This window comes from Sceloporus occidentalis, unplaced genomic scaffold, assembly GCF_023333645.1.
Source record: "Sceloporus occidentalis isolate IW3139 unplaced genomic scaffold, rSceOcc1.0.p SCAF_40, whole genome shotgun sequence".
NCBI classification, from domain to species: Eukaryota; Metazoa; Chordata; class Lepidosauria; order Squamata; family Phrynosomatidae; genus Sceloporus; species Sceloporus occidentalis.
This window is the reverse complement of record NW_028317020.1, coordinates 8,381,221-8,404,716: the sequence shown is the minus strand read 5'-3', so window position 1 is coordinate 8,404,716 and position 23,496 is coordinate 8,381,221. Positions and strand designations below refer to the sequence as shown.

The window sequence follows — 23,496 nt, the reverse complement described above, 5'->3', positions numbered from 1 at the left end:
ATGGGGAAGCGACAGCATCAGAAAGACAAAATGTGAGTTTGATTAGAATTGACGGTGTGTCAGCGCTGTACCTACGCATTCTCGCCACTAACCATGTATAGTCTATAACGCCCCCTGTACAGTGGAAGTGTGGACGCTGTTGATGTAAAATTACTGGGTCAAACAGTGCTTTGAAAATATTATTGTTTATCATAATGTATAAGTATTCTGTTTGATAACATGCTGTTTACAATACATAAACATACTGTTTCACAATAAAGAAATATTGGCCATGTGTTTTTTTCATGCGAATATTACCGGTCCTCTTGTAGTTTAATGACAATAAAATCTGAATTCCAGTAATATATTCAGTATTTTGTGTATGTATAAAGTATACCGCATCTCTCTCTAATATACGCATCATTGTACAGAGCTAGTCTAAGGCTACCGCGTATCAATGGAGCCCACTCCTGCCACTTGTCTGCCTGGTTTATTTAACTCTACAGACTTAACGTTTGACTTGGTCTGAGCCGTCAGACAGCGGTTGGCACCGGAGTAAATTATGGAAAGCGTTGGATTGCATGTAACGCAGGACACTATAATATTATATTAAATGTGTATGTTCATCATTGTTATTTTTATGTAGTGTAGGGCATGACGAACTATGTTTTGCTTATCTGTTCTTTTCCAGGTACATCACATGTACAGAATATACACACTTCTACGGTGGAAAGAAGCCAGGTATGATCACCTCTGACACACGCTTGTCTTATAATGGGAAATGATATAAGTAAATTACAAGAGTAGTCGAGAGTATCCCCAGCTACGGTTTCATGTTGCTAAATGTAAAATGATGCACTTGGGGCTTAAAAATCTCAAAGCAGATTATAGCTCTAGAGGCGTTGTTCTGTCAGCGACAACAGAGTGGTGAGACTGCAGAGTAGTTATTTCTGATGACTTAAAGGTAAGCAGGCAATGCAGTAAGTCATCGAAAAAAGCAAGCAAGCAATGTGCTGGATTGTATAACTAGAGACATCAGTAACAGGAAGAGAAATGGTTCTGCCACTTTATACATCAGACCTCAACTATTGTGTACTGTTCTGGAGACCCCCATCTCCAGGACATTCACCTATAGCAAAGCGTACAGAGGGGGCAGGCTAAAATGGCAAATGGTCTGCATGATGAAAATTATCAGGGAACAAGGAAGTAATTATCAGGACCAAGTGATCTTAATATGTATAGCTTGGAGCAGTGGTTCTTGACCTTCCTAATGCCGCAACCCTTTAATACAGTTTCTCATGTTGCGGTGACCCCCAACCATAAAATTATGTAATTATATATTTTAAAATATGTGTTTTCCAATGGTCTTAGGCGACCCCTGTGAAAGGGTCGTTTGACCCCCAAAGAACCGCTGGCTTTTAGGAAAGTAAAGAGAGGGGAGATATGATAGAAACGTTTAAATACTAAACGGCATTTAACAGAGTACAGGAGGCGCGTTTATTTCAACCGATTTATTCTATTTAAAGTATTTTTGGAGCAGCCGTCATGCTTTTCGGAAGGATTATAATCTAACGTTTTGTGACTTGTTAAAGTCAAGCCTTCAAGGGAGTTGCGTTGTAGGTTACCGTTTATACAGCTGTTTACAAGCAGTTCTTTACCAAAAGCTAGTATTATAATCTAGCAGACATCATGCGAAACGGATGCTTCCCCTTTCACTAAGACAACACAGTGTTAAGATATTTTTTCTCCCCTCTGGTTTTGTACAGATATTCCGAAGACCAATTTCAGACGGTTACCATTCGATCATTGCGGGTATGTTAATAATTCTACCAATGTAAGCTGGATGTATGTACACTGTGACCATTTCACTGGGTTCAGATAAATGCATTAGAAGTTAGATGTCTTATTCCTTGGGACTTTGGTCAACCTGTTATCATTCACACTATTGCGTGCATTGTGAACACAGTTTACTCTTGGAGTAGATGAGAAAAAGGTTCAAAGCAAGGGCAGGCTGGGCAGGTCCAAGTTTTTTCACAAAGGGGCCAGTCCAGATCAGTTTGTTCTTTTATGAACAATTTTGGACATGCCTGTGGAGTCAGAAACTAAGCAGGTAAAAAGTGAGGCTGCTTGCAGAGTGTGTGAGTGCCAGAAAGAAATCTATGGGTGAGTTGAGGGAGTATGTATGCATTACTATGAGATGGAATGTGTATCTGAGTCCCAGTGCATATGTGTGTTATTGGTGGGTGTATAAGTGGCCAATGGGGCCACTTGGCTTCACCTGTCCCCCAGGCCACTAGGACTGCTTGAATTTCACAGTGAGTCTCGCCACTTCTTCAGATTTCATGTTTTTTCAATTAGTTTATATTAGGGCTGCAACTAACGATTATTTTCATAATCGATTAGTTGGCCGATTATTTTTTCGATTAATCGGGTAAAAAAAAAAATATGCACATTTTTCGTTTATTTTAAATAAAAACGTATAATTTACAATGGCATTTCACGATTCGCCTTCTTATTTTACTGACATAATAATTAAAGCTGTATTTTAACAAGAACTCAAAAAATACCAAAAAAAGCTTTACTAGTAAATATTCATGTAAACTATTTTTGCCCAGTTATGCACATCTCACCCCCAGCTTGCCTCTCTGTCCCAGAAATGCATATCAGGAGGGGTATAAGGCATATCAGGGGACAGAGTGGCATATAGGAGGTATAGGAGGGGATACCTCCTATATGCCACTCTGTCCCCTGATATGCATTATACCCCTCCTGATATGCCTTATAGCCCCCTATATGCCACTGATATGCCACTTTGTCCCCTAATATGCCACTGTGCCCCCTGATATGCCTTATAGCCCCATATATGCCACAGTGCCCCGATATGCCACTGTGCCCTCCTGATATGCCTTATAGCCCCCTATATACCTTTACCCTTGATATGCCACCATGCCCCGATATGCCTTTTACCCCTATATGCCACTGAGATGCCACTGTGCCCCCTGATACACCTTATAGTGCCTTCATGCCACTGTCCCCCCTGATACACCTTATAGCGCCTTTATGCCACTGTCCCCCCTGATATGCCTTATAGCCCCTTTATGCCACTGTCCCCCCTGATACACCTTATAGCGCCTTCATGCCACTGTTCCCCCTGATACACCTTATAGCCCCTTTATGCCACTGTCCCCCTGATATGCCTTATAGCCCCTTTATGCCACTGTGCCCCCTGATATGTCTTATGCCCCCCCCATATAAGAAAAACTGACATCACTAAAATTGTTTTTTATATTTATATTTATTAAATATAGACAAAAAAAATACACAATACAATATAAATATATATAAATATATGGACAATAAATCAAATATTATAGACATAAAAAAAAAACACAAATGCACATAATTAATAGATCCCGCAAAAATTCTACCTGCCCCACCAGGGGTTAATATATCAACAGAAGAAACACAGGGCAAATGAGCATAAAAATAAAGATAATACTTACCCAGTGCTGCTTACTTGTCCTGTTTTTCTTCTGTTGATATATTAACCCCTGGTGGGGCAGGTGGAAGTGGCAGTACACAGTGCACATCGCGCACTAAAATCCAAATCCCCAGCAGGCGCTGCAGCGGGACCTGGATCCTCTCCGGCAGCCGGTAGGGGTCTGTGTGATGCGCGCAGACAGCCGCTTCTCCCCTCCGCTTCCGTTGGGGCTTCCATGATGGAAGCCGCACCGGAAGGTCACATGACGCCGGGTTCAGTAATAGAAGCCCCGGCGGAAGTGGAGGGGAGAAGCGGAGGATGTCTGTGTGTTTTGCACAGACCCTCACCGGGTGGCAGAGAGGATCCAGGTCTCCTGCAGCTTTGCGGGGGGTCTGGATTCTACAGTTATAATCCGATCTCTGTTTGAGATCGGATTATAGAAGGACGGGAGTTTTTCAGAGCGTTTGCTCTGAAAAACATAATTTTATAAATCGATAAAAATCGATTCAACTAATCGATTATGAAAATCGTTGACAACGATTTTCATAATCGATTATTATCGATTTTATCGATTCGTTGTTGCAGCCCTAGTTTATATACAACTTAAGGCCACTTTGGAATAACTTAAAATGTCAAAAACGCACAAAATCAGCGTTTGTAGTCTGTCATCTACTATGAGGGAAGAGATATGTGCCAAAATTAGTAATATGTTGAGTGGAAGACAAAACCCCTTTACAGATGAGTCCAAGATGTGATTGTACTTCGTTCAGTGAAGTTATTCTGCGCGGTTTCTCTGTAAGTACAACACATATTGTAACATCGCCATAAACTGTAACGCATGGCATTCTTTCAGCTTGTCTTTACAGCCCTTTGAATATCCAGTATGCACCCCAGAAGGAATAGTATTTGACCTGCTGTAAGTATCGGAACCATACTATGTCGTTATCTGTAAAATGTTCATCTTGTACAGCGCTGCGGAATCTGTCGGCGGTTTATAAATAAAGTATAATAATAATACTACATCAGACTGTCTTTGAACAATACCACTTTCAAGTTACCTGAAACCCTAACTTTTATTTGCCCCCCCCCCCATTATGAAGGATGGGAGTATTTCTTCAGAAAATATCCCACCTTTTATTTCCTTTGATGAAAGAGTCAGCTGCAACATTTTTGTAAATAAACTATAAACGTGCTGGCGACTTCCACAAGTCTTGGTGGAGTTCTGGTCAAGCTCAGCAAGCAAACTCAGAGTGAGTATGCGGGATCCTCAGACACGAACAAGGATCCAAAGACAGCAGGGTCTCACTAGACTTCCACTTGTGACTCCCCTCCTTTTGAGTCATGCTGAACCGTCCACTGGGCTTGAGCTTACGAGTCACAAGCACTTGTCTGGCTATGGACACTTTTTCCTACTTCAGATCTGAGTGCACTTCAGCTCTACATAGTACTGAGCAATTAAGCTGTTGTAGCAATGGATGTGCCACGTAAGGATGTCGGCAACAGCCCTGTAAGAGTCCATCTATTACAAATCATTTTTCTCCACAGGAGCATAATGCCGTGGATAAAGAAATATGGCACAAACCCTATCACTGGAGAGGTTAGTGGGCTGAGAGAACTGTCTGGGTTTCGTTGCATGATGTTGAATGCAATGTTTGCTCTTGTACTGTCTGATAGACACACATACGCACACCTTTATAATATACATTTGTATTTTATTTCTGTTTCTTCTTGGTTTGTCTTAAAGTAGCTAATTAACTAGAAACTGTTCAGGAAATATATATATATAAAGGCTATTTCTTCACATCTGTTTTTTTTCTGAAATTAACTTTTTATGGGGTAAGGCTTCACCCATCCCCTGATGTGAGCAGATCACCTTCATTTCTTCTGTGTGCATATGATGGCACATAAGAAAACATGGGTTTGTCTTTATAATGCTTGTGTGCTGCGACTGAAATACATTTCTCTGCGGCTTTATTTTATTATTGCAATGTACCAACACTAGATGGCGATCAAGCGCCATGCAAAACTTTGTATCCAATAGTAGCGTTAAGTGTATTAAATGGATTAGTCAATTGTAACATTAAGGGTAAAAAAGGGAAAACTGATTGGGTAATGTCCACTTTCAGCATAATTACTTATTACAAAAAGTTCGTACTCTTGAGTATTGAGGATTTTTTTTTTTTTTTTTTAAAGTAACCTGCTCCACAAAATCTGTGAATTTTGGCAAAACCAATAAATCACTGACTGTCACAAAACACTACCTGTGCTAATAAAAATTCAAGGGGAATACCCACTATTTATTTATTACTAGTATCAGATTAGAACATTTTGTATCTAAGAACCATGAGATCACATGATGCAAATATTGGCCTCCCCATAGACAAACATTGGCAGTAGAATGGGTCATACTGAAGAGCTCAGGGACTTTAAATAAGTCAGTTCATGAACTGTCTGCCCTGGTCCACTCAATGTTATTGTTGTGGTGTGGAAGCGTCTAGGAGTCAGAAAAGCTCAGCCGCATCCCCAGGAGTTTTATGAAATTGATCGCTATGCGTTGGCTGGAGTTCTGGAGCAATGGAAATGCGTTTACAGGAGTGATGAATCACACTTCATGATCTGGAAGTCTGATGGATGAATCTGGGTTTGGCGGATGCCTGGAGAACACTACTTTCCAGAATGCACAGTGCCTACTGTAAAGCTTGGTGGGGAGGGCTGATGGTCAGGGGCAGTTTTTCAGGGTTTGGGCCAGGCCCCTTAGTTCCAGTGAAGGGTACTGTTAATAATACAGTATATGAAGACATTTTTAGACAGTTTGTATGCCAAGTTTGTTGCAACAGTTTGGGGGAAGGCCCTTTACTGTTCCAGCGTGACTGTGACGCTATGCAGGAAGCAAGACCTGTGACCTGTACAGAGCCCTCACCTTAACCCAGTGAAGAACTTTGGGATGAATTCTCGTCCATCACTAGTGCTTGACCTCACAAATACATTTTTGGTTCAGTGGGCACAAAGGGAGAGGGTCAACTCCATATTAATGTCCATGGATTTGGAATGGCATGTCCAACAAGCTCATATAGTTGTAATGCTCGGGTGTCCACAAATGTTTGGTCATACAGTGTATCATAAGAAAGAATCTTTAATAATTAAGCAAATCATGGTCTAAGGAAATGTAAAATTCTTATTTACTTTTTAAAGTATTTTAATTCATCCCAGGCCTTCTGTGTAGGAATTCAAGTTGACAGCAGATGTGAACTGTGAACCTTGAGATTTTTTTTTTCTTCAAATATGTACTGAAGTTCACTTACAGTTACAGCAATACAATTACATTTGTAAAAAGAATTATTTTATACCAAAACTGGCTTTCTTTGAGCTGCCTTCTGAGATGGTCTATGTATGTGTCTGTGTGTGTATATATATATATATATGAGTGTGTATGTATATGTATGTATGTGTATATATATATATATATATATATATATATATATATATATATAATATGAAAGAAATTGTGCAAAGATAGTCAGAGAAAGTATCTGACGTTTGCTGTGGGATGACCAAGTGCCCAGACAGAGAGAGAGGAACACAAATAGTCAAAGCATGCGGCACATTCCTACATTACGGAGTCACACGCAGGTAGACAATATCAGCACCAAGCACTGGCAGACAGGTCACAGCTCAGTGTAATAGAATTCCACGATCACTGACAGCCTTACTTCCCATGATGTCATCAGCTTTTGGTGGAGTAAAACCTCAAACTCAACGCCACAAAAAGAACAATTAATACAAATTTAGATTTTTTTTTCTTCATTACTATAAAACATTACTTTATACAGCATTATATTGGTTAATTAAAAAATATATAGATAACCATTTAGACGTTTTAAAATATCCCTGGGAATTTTTAGAGCACATTTTAAATGTTCTTGGTCGGTCTGGCCGGTTCTGTCTGCTTGCAGTGTAAACAATCCATCTAGCTTCCCACGGTATCGAGATCTTTCTCTCACTGCCCCTGATGTTCCTGGCAAAGCAGCCACCGTGCTATTCTTCTATTTCAAATAAGTTAGAATATCCCACAATTACTAACCAGGCTCGTTTGTCATAATACGCTGACACCCGCCTTACATAAAAATGCCGTTTTAGGAAGTGCTTTTTGAGAGATTGCTTACTTAAGCAACTTTCAAACTTAATATCGTGACCTTTCAACGTTGTATACGGACGGATGGTTTTTATTTCCTGCTGTTAAATACATCCAATTAGATGTCTCATACAGGTGTATGAAATTAACATTGTTAGATGTGACGTTACAATGAAAAACACTCTGTGACCCATTTTTCCTGTAATGGCTAATTTATACTCCACCCCGACTGTTTGCATTCCTGGCGTGTTTGGTTTAATAGTAAGTCTGTCGTTAGCATGTCAGACTGGCCAGGAAACCTTTATTACATGCCCTTCAGACATTTGGATGGCACCTGTGCCTTATTAATGAGCACGTAGTATAGGTAAATGAATGGTTTGGGAACATCCTGTGGGTGTACTTTATAGCATTGTAATCGTTGCTGATAATAGATTTCTTAATACAAGAATTTAGCACATTGAAAAAAGTTGGAGGTTGTAGTTCTCAAATACACCACAAGACGTCCTTTATTGTCCCCGACGTTCGAGTAATTCCTGGCTGAACACAGGTGATATGGAGAGTCTACGAAGAAGGAGCTACCCAATATTTTATCAGAGCGGGATCTCTTTCCATTCTAGATTCTGGTACTTTTTGGTACTGCCACATATAAAAATAACTTTTCTGAAACTGGGCCACTTGCATTGTGGGCTCTCAATCTATATATATAATCCACTACATATTTCCTTTATTCTGTGCGGTCCGATTAAGCAGGAAAAGGGAGTCGGGTGGCTGTTAGGACACATCAGCTGTGCGGAAGAGACTAGAAATGTGTTATTAAAATGTCTTAAACTGCCGAATCATTTAAAACTGTTAATACAAGATATAGATAACATGCTACGGGGTTATATATTTTTATAAGCAACATTAACCTTTCAGCTAGGTCATCACCCAGCACAGTCAGATGGGTGACATAAGGGTATTGTTGCATTTAAGGTTAATTGTGGAAATTCATTATACAGTTGTCTGTCTGGAGCAAAAGAGAGTAATATCATATGGGGATTAAATGATTCTTAGGATTGCTATGCGTGCAAACGTGTGAAAGACTCTGTAGAGCCTGAGTAATGGGAGTGGGCCGGCATGGAGGTGGTAAGGCACAGCTGAGTTTTTTTTTATTATTATTTGCTGCCAATTTTCTGCATTATTTCCATTTTGACTCTTTCTGCAGAAACTAGAGGCCAAGTCTCTAATCAGACTGAACTTTGCCAAGAACCAAGATGGTGAGTTAGGGGCGATCTCCTTGCTTGACTCAAAGCTGTTCTGATTTCAGCTGTTAATTATTTTCCTTTTTATAACCCAAGTGATTAATCGAAAGTCAGGAGGGTTTTATTACTGATTTCCAAAGTTTTTTTTGCGAGAAAATGTTAATTATTCATTTAAAATAATTGTGTGTGGTTTTTATAGATAGATTGCATAAAATTGTTGCTTTAATGCAGTATACAATACACTTATTTAACTTATTACTATTCTCATATTGGTGTTAATGACTCTTGTATATATGTGTTTTAAATATATACTTTTTGGTGCATATGGCATGGCAGAATTATCTACAGTTATACGTATCATCTTGCATGCTGGCCTAATAACCATATGTTGATCAGCCATATTGTTTTAGCTTTACCACTTACAAAGATTTGAGAATATAAAAATGTTTCTACTAGGGTCATAGACTTCAGGACACTCAAAATATCTAAATACGTGTATATTATGCATAATATACATATACCCCAATATATGTATATTATGTATAGGGAGGGTGAGATTCTGTATCGTGCTAGTAGATCAGAAAACGGACCTATAGTTGTAAGTCTTGACAAAAAAGAGGATTGTCGGCTGGTTGACTGATATATTTCTGTGTTTTGTTATATCCGCGTATATTTGTAGTCTTAACATCCTTCGTGATTTTTAATATATGAATCCCTCTTACGTTGAACAGGAAAGTATCATTGTCCAGTTCTCTTCTCTGTGTTTACCAACAACTCTCACATTGTGGCTGTGAGTAATACTGGAAATGTCTTCTCGTATGAGGTAAGACAATAGATCCACGTTTTGTGAGTCTTTGTATTGTGCCATATGGCCATCATTTAGTAGTAGTCAGATCTGGTTATAAAGCTGATCATTGTTGCCCTTAGGTCTGTGAAATCAGTTTTTGTCCGGGGCAAGAGATGCTATGGAGTTCTGAAGCCCATTAGATTCTACCAGTCATGATATAGGACTTCAGCTCAGTAAAATAAGAAATTATACCACTGAGCCACACAAAGATGGTGGATGCTTTGGATTGGATTTTTAGTGTGACATCAGGGAATATTGGTTTTTGAACAGCCATGTTATACATTTCCCAAGACTATGCTTGAGAAGAATAGGATCTCAAGACCAGGAGTAATACCCCGGTGTTAGTTGACAAACCAACAGATGTTTCTACATCTGTTATAATTGGCATGTTTAGTTCTGCCTTATACCTATTAATCTTCTCCATCCAGGCCGTTGAACAATTAAACATTAAACCAAAAAGCTACAAGGACCTTCTAACTGATGAACCTTTCACCCGCCAGGACATTATAACTCTACAGGTATGTTTCCGCATTATACTACAAGTGTCGTCTGTAATGAGTGGCAAAATGTGTATTTAAGAGTACGTGTGAGTGGCATGAGAGTGAGTGCAAGCGTTTCGATTCTAGGCTTCACCAGTACACTATTACATACACAGGTATGAAGTGCTCATGTGCGGTGCTTCCTATGACTGCCATATATATAATTAGGGTTTCCATACTGACCAATTTTTTCCAGTTCCATCTAACCTTACTGTTGGTACAACCCTTATAATGCACAGGGGCATGTCAGGATGAGCAACATGTAAAAATTACGATGCCTTGTAAATGAAAATGCAGCCAACATACTAGCATAGGAAGCAAGCTTCAGGCAAGAATCTTGTTATCTTTATATATTTGATAGCAGTTTTATTACCGCAGTATTAAGATAAAATGTACAAGCTACTGAACATCCTTCTGAATGTCAATGCACATAACCTCATGGCCCTCACCTGCACAGCTTTTAGTATTATTGGCTTGTGTTCTTAAGATTTAATATTTGAAATAAACTACTAATTTACAGGTATTTCATTTAAAAGTAAGGGAGTATTTGAGGCAAGCTGAGATGTGTCAACTGGCATAATAGTACTTGTCCTGAACTCCCTTTCCTTTTCTACTCATTCCACATTTGCCAGTACCGATCTGTTTCCACAAAAACATATTAATACATGATAAAGATACTATTTTTGTGACTTTTTTGTGACAGGTATTACATACATATCCCTTTCAACCATAGGGCAATAACCAAAAGGTATAAATGTTGAAGTTCCCTGTTGATCACCTGGGCCCTGCTAATCTGACTAATGAAAGTTTATGGGGGAAAGAACTACCTTACATCTTTAGCATTACCATAAAGCTCAGTGTGGTGTTTGAGCAGGGAAAGACCCAAAATATCACATGCCCGACAATAATGGCAGCCTGCAGGTCTGAAGGAAGGGAATATAACACTTTCTTCCAGCATTGTTATGCTCAAATATATTTTTTTCATGGGACACCCCATTTTAATAGTCAAAGGACCAGAAATTCACATTTCGTTTAGGTCTTACTGTTACTATGCTCCATGCAGAGTTAATGTTTGATGTAAGGTATTTAATTGAGCCGTGGACCATTGGCTATAAACTAATGCTGGATTTAGTAACCTAGATTTGTCACCCAATTTATTATTCCATCTTAATAAAATATTGTGCTATTGTTACACCGGAGTTTTTTTTTTTTCCCGTTTGGTCAATATTACACAGGTGTCATGTATATTTCACAGGATAAACAAAGTACATTAAGCTGCCCTATGACCGTGACAACAATTGTCACCTCCATGGAGCTTATTCAGAGTATTTAGGACTACTCTTGTCTGTTTACTGCCATCTAAGCAACATATTCACTAGTAACCAACTGTATAAAAACATTATTTACATTCTTGTCGAACGCACGCTTTGTAGTTTGGCGTAGCATCAATCTTGCATTTCATACGTTCCTCTAGGGGTAATTTCACTTCTACATTTCTCTTAAAGCCCCCGAAAAGGAAATATTGGTCAGTAGTCCTTGATTTGACCAAGGTGACACGGAAATTGAAAGCTGCTTGTTTTTCTTCTTGAGGTAGATGTGGCATCTGGTGTGCCAGAGGTCAAATGTTTTTGCAGAACTAAAGCATGTAACTCAATGTGTGACCACTGTAGGCTTTGTAGTCTGCTAAAGACCTGGGTATATCCATAACTTCCCACATAGGTTGACAGTAGCATTGCAATATAATCTCTTAAATTGTGAATGAATGAAAATGTGAATGAGTTAACTTGTATAAATTGAGTCATGAACAATAGTACGGTAATAGTAAAACAAGTTATACATGTATAGGAGAACTCTGTTTTGTCTTCTTGTTACCTATCCTGCTCCATAATATTTAAGATCATGCATTTTACCTTTTCATAATTTATATATAATATAAAACAAGTTGAGTTGGTTTAGGTGTGCCAGTGGATTTCCAGTGCAGCCTATTATTTAGCTGTTTATTCATATTTTTCATAACACATTTACAAACTTTAATTTCCAGTGCAGCCTATTATTTAGCTGTTTATTCATAAATTTTTCATAACACATTTACAAACTTTAATTCTAATCTATAATGTTAAGTTATACATTCATGTTAAGTGAGTTACCTCTAACATTTTTTTGATCCAGTGTCTGGGGGTCTTGTAATTTGTGCACAGTCGATATGGTTTAGGAATGGTAGGCACAAGTGAAAGAATGGGGGGTGGGGTTAATGAATATGAAGTCCTAAAATGGGAAGACCATGAATACATGAGGATTGTATAGGATTTTGTTGTGTTTGTGAAGTGCATGGAGAGAGTGTTTCTTGCGCTGGGTGTGCATAGTATGTGAATAAGCTTGCTGGAGTTATGTTGCGGTTTGCTAACTTGAGCTCCTTATCCCGTTTAAGCCTAACAGCACTCATGGACACTGGCCAACAGTGTGATCGTTCTGAGTGATCAATGAGACCAAGGTATCTGATTCCTACAAATATAGGTCAGGGACTCCCAAGAATGCTAGGATGAGATCGAGGTACTTTAGGAAAGGAACCTATTTAAAGGAACAGTTAAGTCATTGTTTACATTCATTTAATCAGCCTTTGTGTATCGGGCAGAATGTTTCTATGTATAGTAAGCTCTGTCTGCTCAGCGGAGCATTGTTGAGGTAAAAAATATTTGTTTTAGAACAGAAGTCCATGTTTTTAAAAAAAATAAATAATAATAAAAAAAAGACATTTGTAATCTCCTTATGAAGGCAGTGAAAAAACTTTGACAACTTCTAGATGTAAGATGATGCAAACATTCAATCATTCTACCGTCTTTGAAAGTCTTACTAATAACACATTAGAAATGTATAGGTTGGCAAATATAACAAGTGTAGCCAGTAAAGCAACATTCCTTGCAGTTGATGGAGTCTCTTGGAGTGGTATGATGTGTGGAAGACAAGATATGTTAAGTAGCTTTACATTCCTGCCAAAATATTTAATAATAACCTTGTTTGAAATGCAGTGTGGAATTATTAGTTAAAATAAAAAAAAAAAAAAACTTTTTATAAGTGAAATTTGTGTGTTGTCACATAAACCAACGCGGTGAAAATAAATGAAAAATGGCGGAGATTCCACACCTAAATTAAAGCCACAGTAAAGCCTCAATGCAGCTAAACCTTATATTATGTGTTGGATGTGCCGATGTGTTACATCACTTTGAAAACTGTCCAGACATGGATGTTTGTGGTATAGCTCATCTAGCATTAAACACTTGAGGTGTTGTGAGAATGAGGATTCTGTTTGAACAACCTATTTAAACCAAAGAAAGTATAACACGATGCAGACTTTGATGCTTTTAATGAATGATCAATGACATTACCGCACAAATTCATTACCACACTAGCATTAAAACTTAAGTGAAGTTTGAACAGTTCTCTGCCGTTAAGATCCCACAAGCACTGTGTTTTTAGGATAGGTATTGACTAGGCGATTCTAACTTTTTGTATGACCGGTGTGCGAGGGATAGATGAGACATTCATACTTTGTACGTGGGATAATTGTAAGTATACGTTTGGTGTCAGGTGAGCCTGAAAATCTATAGGGACACACCATCTATTTGCTTTTGGAGTAGAAGACTATGCAGATGTCCACACATTGTTCATGGTTTGTAACCCCCCTTTTCTCACTTTTTCTCAGGATCCCACGCACCTGGATAAATTCAACGTTTCCAATTTCTACCATGTAAAGAATAATCTAAAGGTTATAGATCCTGGTAAGTGGAGGTTGTACTGGTTAAACCATTGTGTAAAATGAAATATCCTTCCATCCATGCAGTGCTGTTAAGTTAGGTTTTACACATTGCTTCTTTGTACCACATTTCTGTGCTTACTTCTTGTGATAAAGCATTGTATTATCCCACCGGTCAGGTACTGATGTAATGCAGTCAAACCCCTACTGAAGCATAGTGCTTCTTTTTTCCTTGCCATGTCCCAGAAAATATTTGGGGAGAGTGATGCTATAAATCGTAATACTGTGTGTTTTTGAAGCTTCATCTCAATGTTGTGGGTTGATTGACTGTTGGCGAGGTCTTCCGGTTCCAATACAGTCCCATTGACATGCATTGCTATTACAATGGTGAAAATGCGGCTTTAATCCTAATGCTATAATGATCTTAGAGGAAGAAAAGGCTCGCCAGGATCCATCCTACCACTTGAAAAATGCCAACATGGAGACCCGGGAGACGCTGAGCGAGCTCTACAAGGAGTTTAAAGGGGATGAAATGCTGGCAGCCACCATGAAAGGACCTGAGAAAAAGCCAACGGATAAATTAAATGCCGTGAGTGTCGGCTGACGCATTTAACTCCTTCTCTGCCACATGCACCCTCTTGCCTACTACTGCCTGTCATAATGTCAACCTTATCATCCACACATCCTTTTTTTATATTTTATTATTGTTTTTATATTGCGGGTTTCCTATGTTTGTTGTGGGCCGTGCAGGCTGGGTTGTTTAACCTGTATTGTGCTGTGAATAATATTCACCCGCTATCCCATTCTGTTTCCTTATCTTTTTACCCTGCTTTTTCTTACTTGCCTCTTGTTGTCTTCAATTTTTTTATGTCCTCCATCCTCCTCCTCATTGTAGCTGAATTTTACCTAAGCAGGTGACGTCAGCTGCGGGTCGTGTGATAGGTCACCAGCCGTCGTCTGATGTCAGAAGCCTCAGATTAGCATCAATAGCCTCAGACTTCACATTCAGAACCAAACTTCTTTTTCTGAACCCTAATAATAGGCATATAATCAAAACAATAAGATAAATGTAGAGGCAAAACAGATTAAATGTCAGATATGGAACTGTCAGCAGGGAGATTTGCGTTAAATGGTAACCGTTCCTGATCTAACATTTTGGCCAAGAATTATCTTAAGGAAGATACCCAAAATGTTTGATTTGGGTCTGAAAATCTACTTGATTGTCTGTAACACCTCCCATGTAATAGCTGTATCTGATTCAACTTGGCCTGTCTTGTTTCTCTGTCAGGCACATTATTCCACGGGAGCAGTAAGTGCCTCCTTTACCTCTACAGCCATGACCCCAGAAACTACACACGAGGCAGGTAAGTTGTCCTTCTTAATGTCTTGTTGTCTTCTTAATGTGGAGATCGCTCATCCAATCAAAGATAAAGTGAATAAACCTTTATTATACTGTCATTGTTTGAATGAAGACGTGAATTTTATTTTTTAATGTAGGGCTGGGCCAGTCCTCAAGGGCTGTGGACAAACCAGAATTTCACAGGGAGAAGCAAAGTTAATTATGTGTTAATCACTAAAATTTGAAAATCGTTGACGCATTATGGCAGTTTATGGATTATTTTATTTCATTATTTACTTGATCTCTTTCATAAAGCATCTACAAGTGTATAGGTCAAATAAAGCCACGTAGCTTGGTTGGCTACCTGCATTACCCAGTGGTGGTGCAAAGTCAATTGGATGTTCGGTGTCCTTATATTATCTGTTTCTCGACTCTTGCAGCTGCCATCGCAGAAAATACTGTGCGTTATCAGTATGTGAAGAAGAAGGGGTATGTTCGACTGCATACCAATAAGGGCGATCTCAACCTAGAGCTGTATTGTGACAAGGTGAGCCCACTCAAAGCACAACTTCAAATGTTACTTAGTTTTAATACCTGCCTTTCCGTCCAGCCAGAGGTAAATATAAATAGAAATTCTAGACTCCGGAATGACAATGTTACAAGCTTGCAACAGGCGAGAAAATAATCATCTTTACCGTCGGCATTTCTCTTATGCTAGAGAGTGTGTAGCTACCATAGAAACACTTTATCAGTACCCAAGTATTTTTTCCCTACTGTTACTATGGCAACAGAGCACAAGGTGTGTCTGGCTGAGGGGGTGCTGGGAGATGCGACAGGAAGCTTACAATGTTAAATATTTAAAGATACTGTGACCCATTTTATCTGACCTAACTAAGGGGCTGGGTCGTGAGCTTTGCAGTATGAGACATGTATGGCACGTTTCCCTGGGCTCTAGGATAGTATGCAATTTAATTAACATGACATTCAAACCAGCACTATTCAGCGGGTCAGCTACCTTCAGCATGTGACAATTAGAAATAAAAAATAACAATTCCCTCACCAATCGCTTTTATTGCATGAAACCATTGGTTTCATTTTCATGCTGCTCAGATGTCTTAAGTCGTCTGTGTAAGAGTCTTTACTCCTCTCCGCCCTTATCATCATCATCATCATCATCATCATTCATATTCATCATCTTTCATATAAATGCTTTTATTATCTGTTAAAGCTTTGTGGGTCTGGAATGTCAGCTCATCGTTTTTTTGTTGGCAGACTCCAAAGACCTGTGAGAACTTCATCAAACTGTGTAAGAAGAATTACTATGATGGCACCATCTTTCACCGCTCCATTCGTAACTTTGTGGTAAGCGTCAACAAGACTAGGTATTTGTGAAACACACATTTCCCTCTGTGGGAAGGTCATACATGTTGATGGATTGCTAGAAGACCAGAACTTAAATCTGGTTATCTTTCTTCATTAACTTTTAACTACATTTTTTTTCCTTCAAACTTTAGATCCAAGGAGGGGATCCAACTGGCACAGGGACAGGTATGATCTGCCATGCATTATGCTGTTCTATATTTTAATCTTAACCAGTACAACTATGTTTTATAATGTGCACAAATAAAATTGTTTTGGAATTCATGGAGGCAGCTAAAATTTTGTATTTCGTTTTTATTTTTTGACAGTTTTTGAAATGATCCTGTTTTCTTTCAGGAGGAGAATCGTGCTGGGGGAAACCTTTTAAAGATGAGATTAAACCCAACTTGTCTCATACGGGAAGAGGGGTCCTTAGCATGGCTAACAGTGGCCCAAATACAAACAAATCCCAATTGTAAGTGATCACCCCCGGTCAGAAGATTAACAACTATGATGTGAGAATATTGGTTAATATTGATAATGTAATTGACAGTTACATTTAACGGGGTCTTTTGCTTCTCTAACAGCTTCATTACCTACCGCTCTTGTACCTATCTAGACGCGAAGCACACAGTGTTTGGTAGGTAAGTGCAGAGCCAGCTAATCGTACATTTGGTCATAGTGTAGTAATCTTTGTTGTAGTGTATTTGAGTATCTTGATTTCCAAACCCTCTCATTTCTCATTTCCCATTTCAGAGTGGTTGGGGGATTTGACACTCTGACAGCCATGGAGAATGTGGATACAGACATTAAAACAGATCGTCCCAAGGTATAAGCAATTAGAGTAGACCGGTCCCATCAGAGTCCCATCATGACTTTTTTTATATATGGTATATGTGTGAAAAATAGATACCACAGATCTGCAATGTAACAAATGCAGTGCTGTATTGTATATAGTCCTTATTAAAGCAATGGTATGGATCTCATGTATGCTAAGCACAGTACATCTGAACCTAACAAATGTTACTGTTCATTGCTTCTTTCAGGAGGAGATCCTAATAGAGACTACCACAGTATTCGTGGACCCGTACGAAGAGGCTGATGTTCAGGTAAGGGCGTCTAGGCTGTGCTTGTGTCAAATCTATTTCTGTACCCAGTTAAGTGCATTGTGGTTGCATTCTTAAAACGTGTCATCTCAAGCACAGACGTGTATTGAAATGTTTTACAACATTTCTGATTAGTTTTACACACTATAGGGAAATCCCATGTGTGTGTATTTTGCTAGGAGGTATGTTTTCTTATGTCTTGTGTTATGTTATAAGTAAACATTACAAAGCAAAGTGCTGCCCATCAGTTTGGTGAAATGTTGGGTGGGTTTCATAGAAGAGCACAGATGTTTCTGTCATTAATTTAATAAAACATATATTTTGTGAGTTGTACAATGGCTTTTTACTTATCTACGTGCTTTATCTTTATTGATGCCAGTTACTGATACTTATTTAAAAAAAACATAGGTGGCTGCAGAACGTGAGAAAGCAAAGAAACAGGAGGAAGAAGAACAGATAAAGGCAAAGGCTGTGCTACCAAAAAAGGAGCAGAACCAGACACCCAAAACATATCGCCAGGGCGTGGGGAAATACATTAACATGACAGCAACGTGAGTATCCCGGAAGATGTATTATGTTTGGGGGCATTCATACACATCTTTGAGAAGTGATTAGTGCAAAGAGTCATTTGGTCTTATAAGAGCTTCATATCCTTGGAGATCTCTGCAGAGGAGGCTCACCTGTGGGTTTACAAAGGTTAGTATCTGCATAGGATGTAGTGTCATTTTCAAGGTATGGGCTTAAAAGGTATGTTTAATATTGTGTAAATAGAAGATATCCCAGCTTTTTCAAAATATTAATCAAAAATGCATGTTTCATAGTCATGTTTTGGTAAAATGCAGAACCAAGCACTGAAGATGTGACTGATAGTGTCATGTTAACACTTTGTACGATGCACTAGCTTTCATTGCAATCTCTACCCTGGATAAAGTGTCATGTATGTTTTTTGTCAGGGGCCATTTGGGCTTCCAATCATCTTGTAGTTTACTGTGTTTCTTTGGCAGCGATAGTTTGAGCTTTATACAGACTGACGGTTTGAAAGACCTGTTTTTCTCCCTTCTACCAGTTTAAACAGGAACGATTTATGTGATTTATAAAGAAGCATACGTTTTTATAACGCTGCATTTATAACAAGTGGTTTTAATATATTGGTTGCAAATGCAACTAATATACAAGGGCCTAGTATTAGTGTGGTTATACCTGGGGACATGTAGAACATGTACAGATTGAATGTATTGACATGGGAGCCATGGAGCTATATGCTACCTGGGACTGTGTTCTCCCAGGCTGGGTTAGAAATTTATTTACCGTCCCATACTGTAATTGTAGGTTATTATCACAATGTCTCATGCTATAAAGGGGTGTGTGTATGGTAGCATCGCATTTTTAATTGTTGGAAGAAGATATTAATGTTGTGGCGTACAAACATGTCAGAGTGGTCATGACCTGAAAGAGAGAACATTATCTGAACTGGTCAGAGGAAGTGGATATCTGAATGTGTGCCAATAGAAAATTTCCTTCAGACCGATAAGAAATGAGAAATCATTTAAGAAGGCACCTCCACATTCCCTTAAATTTACATTTATCCAGTGTACCCCGGGCACTTCTATCATCCACTTAATTTTATGACATCAGGCAATAAATACTTCCTTGCTTGTAGGGAGCACTAAATCACTACCTCACCCCAGACATTTCTCTTGGCGCTGTACAGTGCCCCAGAAACTCCTGTGCCCTACCCAGCATGCTTTTGACACTTCCTGTGCGCTATCCACCCTCCTCCAGACACTTCCTGTGCGCTATCCACCCTCCTCCAGACACTTCCTGTGCCCTATCCACCCTCCTCCAGACACTTCCTGTGCGCTATCCACTCTCCTCCAGACACTTCCTGTGCCCTATCCACCCTCCTCCAGACACTTCCTGTGCCCTATCCACCCTCCTCCAGACACTTCCTGTGCCCAATATATGCTAATATATAGTAATATATATACCGTATTTGCTCGATTATAAGACGACCCCCCAAAATCTGAATATTAATTTATGAAAAAAAGAAAAAGCCTGAATATAAGACGACCCTATAGGAAAAAAGTTTTACCAGTAAATGTTAATTCATCTAAACTATGTGAACAATTGTTTGTTAATAAAAGCTACGATTGAGAAAAATGTTTTGTTTTTATTTCCTTTTTTTTTTTCAACCTGCCCCCCCCAGTTATGCACATCTGCCCCCAGGCTTGCCACTCTGCCCCAGAAATGCCTTATACCCCAAATATGCCACTGTGCCCCATGATATGCCTTTTAACCCTCTAAATGCCACTGTGCCCCATGATACACCATTTAACCCTCTATATGCCACTGTGCCCCATGATATGCCTTTTGACCCCCTATGTGCCACTCTGCCTCCAGAAATGCCTTATACCCCTATATGCCACTCTGGCATTTAGGGGGTTAAAAGGCCTATTATGGAGCAGAGTGGCATATAGGTAGGTATAAGGCATTTCAGGCAGAGTGCTTAGTCCGGGCAGCGTGTAGAGCTCTACGCGATTTGCATAGACAACTTCCGCTCTACGTGAATCGCGTAGAGCTCTACACGCTGCCCGGACTAAGCACCGGGGACTCAGAAGCACCGGTAAGTTGAGGGGGGGTGGATCTTAGTCTCATAGTCCGACCTATTTGAGGTCTGATTATAAGACGGGTATTTTTCAGAGCATTTGCTCTGGAAAAAACCTTGTCTTATAATCGAGCAAATACGGTATGTATTTTATGCATGGTGTGATTGGGCTGTTAGAATATGAAGAAGAAAATATGGAAGGAGGAGCCTCTGACATAGTACCGCAGCTTGTAACCAATGTTACTAGCGTTGTGTTCTTCTGTCTCTTGTAGGAAACGTTCTGCTGAAGATGACGAGCCTGCCCCTTCCACCAGCAAAAAAGAGAGAGTTACCCGTGGCTTTGGAGATTTTAGTTCATGGTAGAGGAAGCCCGCCATGAGTGCTGTATACTTTTTTGTTTCCCTTTCTTCATGCACCATCGGTATTTCAAATAAACCGTCACAATGGCCATATTCCTTAACCTGAATTTCCACTATAGCTATCTAGACTGATTGGTTAATATGATTTATTTACTGAACAGATGTCGTTCCAAAAAGGTCCCGGAACATAGTCCTCTTGTAAGCTTTTTTTATGCCATGTACTAACTAGGACAGACCAGTTTAACAGATGACCTCTTAATGACTGACATGCTTAGGTAGGGTCATCACCTTCAAAAAGTGAATGTTTTTGGACCTAAGGCCATTGTTTTTAACCTTTGTCTAAACAAAGGCATAACTGGCCGCCTTGCCTTTTTTTGTTTCATCTAACTATTCAGATTCCTCTCCTCAGGGCTTGTACATAATGAGAGGGCTGAGCTCTGAAATTTTAGCTAAACATGAATGCTGTATATGCATTAAAATCTTACCTGGGTTTGTTACTGTGGGTATTTAAATCATAGCTGTCCTGTTTCCACTCATTGTAATTAAATTGTCAAAACTTTCCTGGTTTTGTGGCATATTTTGTCTGAATGCTTCACTGTCTTGTCATAGAAAAACATGAAACTGTCTCCATGTCTGACCCAAAAGCATAAATAATAAAATTAGTTGGCTGGGTTCTGGAAAAGTACCAGAAGTGGTAACCCATGGAAAGTATTGTAGCTAATTTCCTGGCCATCCAGATATATGGGACATACCCATAACTTGAACAAAGTAAGGATAGCGATTTCAGAAAATCAGCCTCTTTTGTCAACTCATTACATAACAAACATCGAAAGGTGTTCGTGACTAGGTTTTTACTTATAGAAAAGTATATAGTAGAGGGACCCTGAGTGACGCACTTTAATTGTAATGGGTTAAATCAGCCATCTGGTGTCCCCAAGGAAAAGCTTGGAACATTTCGATCACTCCATTTACAACAATGAGACATTTATTTATTAAGAATGCAGGAAAATGGCATAGTGTTTATTATATATATATATATATATATATATATATATATATATATATTTTTTTTTTTTTAATTTTATTTTATTTATTTATTTATTTATATTTTTTTTTTTGGATGATTTTTGTCTGGATCGATGTTAACAAACCCCTGAGCCATTGAAAGCTATCTCTGTCCTTCACCTGAGTCTTGTGTATTTAGTGCACCTTTGCACAAGTCTTTATTGGTAAATGTTTGGTAGGTCTTCTGTTCTAAAGCATGTTATGTTTTTGTGTCTTATGGCAGGCCATTTATTCTTTTATAATATACTATATTTTATGCATCACAGGAGTGATGGGAGTGATAAAGGGCCTCTGTACGCCTATGAAGATATTCCATTACAAATCAGCCGTTTCCTGCTACAATAGTCATTTATAACATCAACGTCTCTTATTTTAACGGACGATATTTGGTTTTCTTTCACAAAGAATATTTCTAAGTGACCCCAAACTTTTGAACGGTTGTGTGTGTGTGTCATTTATAAAAGCGTATTTGTAAGATTGCTTTTTTCTGGATTTATTTAAATATCCCTTGCTTTTGGCCTGGCTACAGTACAGGGGAGAGGATTCTGACGCGTTCTGTCTGGATGGTTTCTAGAAATGCATTGTTTGCCTCTCTAAGAGGTAATGAGCAGAGACAGCTGCCAACAAGACAAAGCCCTGGATCATGCCTGGACTTGATTCCAAACTCTCAGGCTGTTTCAATGATGTTTCTGCTCATTCCTGTATATTTTCTTAATAAACTAACCTGTGTTTTGCAACTCGAGCCTCGTGCATTTTTTTCCCCGATTGCCTCTCTTGGATATTTGCCTCTAGGGTTTCCCCAGCATCGCAACCTCGTTCTTCTACCTGCTTTCAAGTGAATAACTTATTGACATTCCGTTTACTAACATTTGAATCATGGCCCAACTGAAATCAATAAATTAACCACCCTCTGCTGCCCAACACGATTTTATACCACGAAGAGCGAGCAGTCTGTCACCTAGATGGTGTGTGTGATGGAATGGAAGGTAAATGGGGGCGCGGGGTAGAATTTAAGCATTTCAATAACATTCTATACAATGCCCCGGGCAAAAGTTTGAATCTAAGTTTTTCATTATAAAACGATTAACATTCCATTCAGTCCTGTTTCATTACACAAGTAATTACGTATTTGGTATTGATAAAATCTTACAATAGAAACACGCTTTAGTGTCTACAGGGCCAGCAAAGTACAAAAGTAGTGTGTGTGTGTGTGTGTGTGTGTATACGCACACACAATATCTCTTGTTACTGGACAGGCATCTGCTTAGTGTTATGGAAGGCATCATGGTCTTTCCAAAATCATTCTGGTTGAGCGCAAGACCCTGTGCCTATTGCTGACTTGCACAACAGCCTACACTTGTTTTTGTTATATATATATATATATAATATAATCACTGTGTATTTGTGTGAATTTATGATTATAGATAGATATAGATATATATATATATAGATAGATATATAATTAGTGTGAATTCCACCTTTGACAGTAAGTGACTGAAACATATCCCATTTGAATATAGCATTTTGGCCTAAGTAAAGGAATCACTGCGTATACTCAGATTGCCCGCATGAATGTTAGTATATTCTTTGATTAAAACGTATTTAACTGCTTTTAAGGTTCCTTCAATTACGGGTTAATGCCAGTTTGCTATTTACAGCATCATCCTGTGTTTGTGTTTCAATCCTCACTATC

General features: G+C 38.9%; 1 protein-coding gene across 1 annotated transcript; it reads left to right on the top strand.

Annotated features, from left to right (window-relative positions):
• LOC149290348 (RING-type E3 ubiquitin-protein ligase PPIL2-like) lies at window positions 1-20,742 on the top strand. The gene is made up of 20 exons (XM_089489549.1): window positions 1-32; window positions 671-720; window positions 1,746-1,791; window positions 4,314-4,376; window positions 5,006-5,057; window positions 8,797-8,848; window positions 9,565-9,656; window positions 10,109-10,198; window positions 13,920-13,995; window positions 14,399-14,559; window positions 15,259-15,334; window positions 15,750-15,856; window positions 16,582-16,671; window positions 16,824-16,857; window positions 17,026-17,143; window positions 17,256-17,312; window positions 17,425-17,497; window positions 17,715-17,777; window positions 18,183-18,325; window positions 20,652-20,742. The coding sequence occupies exons 1-20, from the start codon at window positions 1-3 to the stop codon at window positions 20,740-20,742; spliced, it is 1,566 nt and encodes a 521-aa protein (XP_089345675.1).
• The last annotated feature ends 2,754 nt before the right edge of the window (window positions 20,743-23,496 follow it).

Bases quoted from the DNA above. Each gene is read 5' to 3' on its own strand.
- LOC149290348 (XM_089489549.1), top strand. From the start codon at position 1: ATGGGGAAGCGACAGCATCAGAAAGACAAAAT. The intron at 10,199-13,919 runs GTATGTTTCCGC...ACTTTTTCTCAG, and splicing joins AGGACATTATAACTCTACAG to GATCCCACGCACCTGGATAA. The intron at 14,560-15,258 runs GTGAGTGTCGGC...TTTCTCTGTCAG, and splicing joins CAACGGATAAATTAAATGCC to GCACATTATTCCACGGGAGC.